The sequence below is a fragment of the Chinchilla lanigera genome, unplaced genomic scaffold (genome assembly GCF_000276665.1).
Source record: "Chinchilla lanigera isolate Chin_1 unplaced genomic scaffold, ChiLan1.0 scaffold00008, whole genome shotgun sequence".
Lineage (NCBI taxonomy): Eukaryota > Metazoa > Chordata > Mammalia > Rodentia > Chinchillidae > Chinchilla > Chinchilla lanigera.
The window spans coordinates 25,938,999-25,945,331 of NW_004955409.1; the positions used below are offsets into that span (position 1 = coordinate 25,938,999).

At 37.8% G+C, this 6,333-nt stretch overlaps 1 protein-coding gene across 3 annotated transcripts in view; it reads left to right on the forward strand.

Annotated features, from left to right (window-relative positions):
• The window catches only part of Ppp2r3c (protein phosphatase 2, regulatory subunit B'', gamma), a 23,013-nt gene extending 18,026 nt beyond the window's left edge, over positions 1-4,987 (forward strand). For 2 of the 3 annotated variants that reach the window (XM_013510375.1, XM_005376927.2), the window contains 3 exons: positions 489-626; positions 3,001-3,060; positions 4,659-4,987. In XM_013510375.1, the coding sequence (XP_013365829.1) occupies positions 489-626; positions 3,001-3,060; positions 4,659-4,847 (387 nt within the window). In that variant the 3' untranslated portion in view covers positions 4,848-4,987. Of the gene's footprint in view, positions 1-488; positions 627-2,141; positions 2,361-3,000; positions 3,061-4,658 lie in introns of those variants that run through there. The other variant, XM_005376928.2, reaches the window with a different exon arrangement.
• The last annotated feature ends 1,346 nt before the right edge of the window (positions 4,988-6,333 follow it).

A 6,333-nucleotide genomic window follows, 5' to 3' on the forward strand; every position in this document is an offset into this window, starting at 1 on the left:
TGGGGCGCATGCCTGTAATCCCAGCACTTCAGAGGCCGGGGCAGGAGGATTGCTGCGAGTTGGAAGCCAGCATGGGCTACATAGTGAGTTCGAGGCTAGCCTGAACTACATAGCAAGACCCTGCCTCAAATAAGAAAGAAAATAAATAAAAGAATTCTTAGAAGCCAATTTTTTTTTTTTTTTTTTTTGGTCTTTTTTGAGACATGGTCTCGCTGTGCAGTTCAGGCTGGCCTTGAGCTCACTTCATAGCCCAGGCTGGCCTCAAACTCCCAACAATCCTCCTGCCTCAGCCTCCCAAGTGCTGGGATTACAGGCGTGTGCTAGCACACCTGGCAGAAGCCAACATTAAATGTACAGATAGATTTCTTATTGCATATTAAGAAAAAAAAATTGCCATCCTTGATCGCAGAATCACTTGAAATCACCAGGTACTCACTTGAAAAGTTAATTTCAATTAAGGCCTTTATTGAACGTTTTCTTTGTTGTAGGACTATAAGACCTACTTGGACTTTGTTCTTGCACTAGAAAATAGGAAGGAACCTGCAGCTTTGCAGTATATCTTCAAACTGCTTGATATTGAGAACAAGGGATATCTGAATGTCTTTTCCCTTAATTATTTCTTCAGGGTAAGTCTGATTTGTATTTTTAAGATATGTTACACCATTTGGGGGAGGGGGTTTAAGAAATTATCTTTCAGAAAAGGAAAACTTCCCTTCAAGGGAAGTTTTATAGATTTTAGTTGCTACTTTTGTGGGGGAGGGGGTTGCTACATTGCTAAAAAGGTGGTGAGCTCTAACCTGGAATCTGATTGGATCTGATAAACATTTGGCACCAACAGACGCAAAAGTAAATTCTGCCCTTGTCACATATGATTCCTTAATTGAATGTTAAACTTTTCCGTCTGATAGAATAATTTTGTATAGTAGTGTTGTGACTACTAGTGTAGTGTAGTGTTGTATACTAGTGTAGTGACTCTGTCATATTTTCATAGCTAGTTTTTAGAAGGCCATGTGATTTATACATGGTAAAAATCAGCAGTAGGAAGGTTTTGGTTTTTTGAGGCAGGGTCTTGTGTTCTATGCTGGCCTGGAACTTGCGGATCTTTTGCTTCAGTCACCCAAGTGCTGAAATTACAGGCATGTACCAGCTTGTACAGCTCAGATATTTTTAGGCCAATAAAAATGGCACTTTCACACCTTTATCAAAATCGTTTCCCCCAGAAACTCTGTTTCCATTTTTTTAAATTTAATTTTATTTTTGATACCAGGAATCGAACTCAGGACCTTGCACTTGCCAGGCAGGCACTTATGCCACTGAGCTATATACCCAGCCCTGTGTTTCCATTTAAAAAGTTTTGGGTACTCTTGACCAAGTATGGTAGCATGTGCCTGTACTTTTCAGCATGATGGGGCTGAGATAGGAGAATTGCAAGTTCAAGGCCACCCTGAACTTTTGAAGTTTTGGTACTCTTTAAATAACCAGTCTCTGAATTCATCCTAATTTCATATAGTATATTTCATAATTTCCTGTTATATTTCCTGGAGTTTCCATTCTAACCTTTTAGGCAGTAATGACTGCAAATATTAGAACGAAAAAGTATAATTCTAGGATTAGAATACATTTTTTAAAAGTTGAATGCAGGGATGAAGTGTAGCTCAGTGGTAGAGAGCTTGTTTAGCATGCACAAGGCCCTGGGTTCTCTCCCTAAAAACAAAAATTAAAAAATGTTAAAAACGAATGTCATGAATTACATCAACAGCTAATCTGAAAGGGTAACAAACCTATTAAATGAAAATCCAGTATTAGAAAAGCAAATCTTTTAGAACTTAAACATTCAACCCCTTCTTATAAAGATTTCTTATAAAGATTTCTTTATAAAGGCTTCCTTAGAGTATCTTTCCCCTTAGAATGTTAAATTTTGTTTTAGAAATAGTTTTAAAATATTTCATGCATAATTTTTTTAATCAAAGTTTATTTAGACTTTGTTTTATGGACTAAGGTAAAAGTTTATGGTGCTGAGCCCTGTAATCTTGAGCTGTTTGTAGAGCTGCTATACATTATTCAGTACCCCAGCAGTAGGACTGGGCCGGAAGGTGACTCTACAACATTCTGTCTACATCTGTCCACTGTTGTATGGACAGGGTACCCAGCAGTTCTGCCTCCTGCAGAGAGATTCCGGGGGATACATGGCTATCAGCGGCACCACACGCAAGTAGGTATCTGGAGCATAGTTAGTTGACTGCCAGGAGTTTTAAGCTTCACACTCCTCAGGGAATGACTCTCATCTAAAGTATTTTAGTCCAACTGAGTAACAGTAGTTTCTTCAGCCTGTTGTTGATGTTTATAAGAAAGAGTTTTAGCTGTGCGTGGTGGTGCATGCCTGTAATCTCAGCACTCGGGAGGCACAAAGTGAGCTCAAGACCAGCCTGAACTGCACAGTGAGACCCTGTCTCAAAAAGACAAAAAGAGTTTTGGGGCCGGGGATATAGCCCAGTGGCACAAGTGCCTGCATGACAAGTTGCAAGGTCCTGAGTTCTACTCCCAGTACCAAAAGAAAAACAGTTTAAAGGAATTCTATGTTTTTCTAAGTAGAAGGTATGAAGGGTACAGTAGGAAGGGAGGTGGTAGATAGGGGATCTTAAGAGAATGGAGAAGGTATGAACAGCATTCATAGAAAGTGCAAGGAGCAGACCGTAGAATAATCGCTAGTTTAGAGAATATTCCTGGATAGTAGCAGCAATCTGTGGTCTCACTTTCTTTTCTTAGAGTTCTCTATAGCTGAAGTGTAGATGCACAGAGGCCAGTGGTCACACTGAGCCACCGTGTTGTTTTGCTGCCTGGGTGCAGAACATAGGCGAGGAAGTTGAGACTGGCAGGAGAGAGTGAGATGAGGCGGCTGTGGTCTAAAGGGAAAGAGGCAGAACTACAGGGTGCTGTGGGACAAAGCGGGGTACTGTCAATATCATTTTTTATTCAAAAATTTATTTCCACTAACCACAGGCAATACAGGAACTAATGAAAATCCATGGACAAGATCCTGTTTCGTTTCAAGATGTCAAGGTTAACTTTTCCTTTAATTTATATACAATAACAAGACACTATTACCATAGTAATGCTAGATAATCGCTTGTATTACATGAAATTTTACATGAAAGCAACATATGAAATGTAAGTACTGTCCCCAATCAGGTATTTCCTGTTACTTCTTCTGAACTGATAATTTAATGAGACACATTTGGACTTGTGATTAATTTATATAGCTTGTAATTTTAACATTGTCAGTCTTATGTTCTCAGTGGAAGCATTCATTCACTTTAAATGAAAGCTAAGATCAGTTTAGCTTGCATTCTTTGATGGTTTATTCCACTGAAAACTTGAGTTTTTAACTTAAAAACTACTTAGGTTGAAGAACTTTTTTAGTATGGTACCTCAAAGCACCTGTTTGCTTTGATATACTGTATTAGCTTTAAGGAGGCAATGGTCCTACAATATGAAAACCACCATTTGAAGCACATGCTGCTACTTAGCATTTTTAGTAAACAGCCTCACTAGTCATGAAAACGTCCAGGGCCAGGGATATAGCTCAACAGCACAGCCCTTGGGGGTCCTGAGTTCAGTTTCCAGTACCAAAGAAAGAAAAAGAAAATGTCCAGTACATACAGAATTTGTTTCGTTCAAGCTGAGTAACATAATACCCTGCCAGTTTAAAATAAAGGGCTATTTTAACTTTAATATAAATGAAGAGCTGCAACTTTGCAGTGGGCAATTTAGCCAACAATTTTAAACCACAAACAATCTAGAAAAAGAGCAAACATACAAGATTAGAAGTTTCTGCATCTTACGTACCTGAATTAATCTTTTAAAAATGTATTTTGCCCTCCTTAAACGTTACTGAACATTCTTGAGTAATTTTAGTACAAAAAGATTAGAAGTGTGAGTTAATTCCTTGGAAATATTTCTGTTGTACACTTCATAACGTGGAAGAGTTTACAGACACACTCCTGTAATCCCAGCACTATGGGAAGCTAAGGCAAGCACAGCCAGAGATATAGCTCAGTAAGAGGCCCTAGGTTCAGTCCCCAGGACCAATAGGGACGGACTCTTCTATGAATTTCACCAAATTTAGGCACAGTTAGCATCATCCTGTGTGACTAATTGTTTTAATACTAAACTGCCATCACCTTCCCCTCCGTGGTCTAGAATAAAAAGTTGATTTCACTATTGAAAATGTTTCATCACTCTCTGAAACATTTAAATTTTTACTTCAACTAAGTTTCAACTTAAAAAATTAAATTTAAGGGCAAGGATGTAGCTCAGTAGTAGAGAGCTTGCTTAGTGCACAAGGCCCCTGGGTTTGATGCCCAGGGCTAGGGTGAAAAAAATTAAAGCAAAGTTGTTCTGCCATCAATTAGAAGACAACAGGGAAACAAACAGTTAATATATACTCAGAGAACACTGCATTAGCTGGTTCAGCCACTAATTAGCTATGTACCTTGGATTAAAGTCTGGGCCTCCATTTTCTTCATCTGTAAAGTTAGGCATAGTCATCATACAGGTGAGGAATCTCCCAGTGAAATTCTTGTTGTAAGTAGATTTTAGATTCTTGTGTTAGAAATTAAGTGAGTCATAATTCACTGTTTTTTTTTTCTCTCTTGTAGGATGAAATTTTTGACATGGTAAAACCAAAGGATCCTTTAAAAATTTCTCTCCAGGATTTAATCAACAGTAACCAGGGAGACACAGTCACCACCATTCTAATTGATCTGAATGGTTTCTGGACTTATGAGAACAGAGAAGCCCTTGTAGCAAATGACAATGAGAACTCTGCTGACCTTGACGATACATGATCTCTGAAAGACTAGACTGTGTTCATTAAGATGCTTGAATGCTGCAATGAAACCTCTGAAGCAGAATCCTTAGAAATGGTCTAAATAAAACACTTCATATGACTATAGAACGTATGTGTTCTGCAGGCACAATCAGAAAATACTGTGATTATTGTGATTTTGGTTGCAGTAGTTTGGGAGCAGTAAGACCAAGCTTTGCTTTTTAGGAGGTAAGTTCTGCTTCTTGTCAGCTCAAATATGACAAATGTGGGTAGAAAGGGTTCAGTTTTAATCTATATAATCTTTAGAGATAAAGGAAGTTCTCATGGAATATTTCTGACAACCATTCAGTAAAGTATTAGTATAAAAATTTTTTCTAGCTTTACTAACCAGTATCAGGATTGCATTTATAAAATTACCTCCACTTGTTCAGGATTTTTGTTAAAGCATTTGTTAACTAGGTGTAAAGGCTCTTCCATTTTATTAACTGTTATACTTAGTTTTTATGAGGAGAAAGTGAAGCGTCATGAGCTGATTCAGGGGGAATAATTCTTCAAAGGTTTGCAAAGTAGGAAAAGGTGGAAACAGACTCAAAAAAAAACCAGGCTCAAAATAACACAAACCATTTAATGCATTTATGAGAAATTTTATAGCTTGCATAAACAAAAAGTATAAAAATTTAAGGCACAATGAATAACTATATAAACATTACAAACTGCTATTGGACAAGTGGTGAAAATAAGATTCAAAAACTATAAAACCTTCTTAAGTCACTATCTTTTCCTACAATCAGAAAGGTTTCTAGGTAAACTCTCAGATAGTAGTACCTCTGGTTAGTAACTAAATAGCTGAGTGAGAAATTGGACTCAGGTGTGGTGGCACATGCCTCTAATCCTAGCACTCGGGAGACTGAGGCAGGAGGATAGCTGTGAGTTCAAGGCCAGCATGGGCTACAAAGTGAGTTCAAACCAGCCTGAACTCCACAGCAAAATCCTGTCTCCAAAAAAAGAGGGAAAAAAATCCCAAAAAAGAAAAAACCAAACTGGAAGAAGTTGGGCTAGCATGCTTTAGAGCTGTTAATAAAGTATAATTTATGATGACATGAACCACATTATCTCAAGATTGTTAAGCACTAAGTTGTAATTTATACCCATGAATAAAAAGATGACCATCACATAGTGGAACCCACAATAGCATGAATGCACCTAACAAAGACTCCTAGGAAGAGTTTATCATTCCTAAATTCCTCAAATTTCAGTTAACGAACTTAGTTTGATTCAGTTAACGAACTTCTGCTTCATATAGGTAAGGAATCTCCCAGTAAAATTCTTGTTGTAAGTAGATTTTCAATTTCATCTTTTAACTGTCAGTTGAAAAACTTCAGCTTCAGTTAAAAATTGAATTCGTTTATTTTATTTCATTTTTTTGGTAATGGGAATCAAACTCAGGACCTTGTGCTTGCCAGGCAGGTGCTGTGCTGCTGAGCTATCTCCCTGGCCCTTAATTC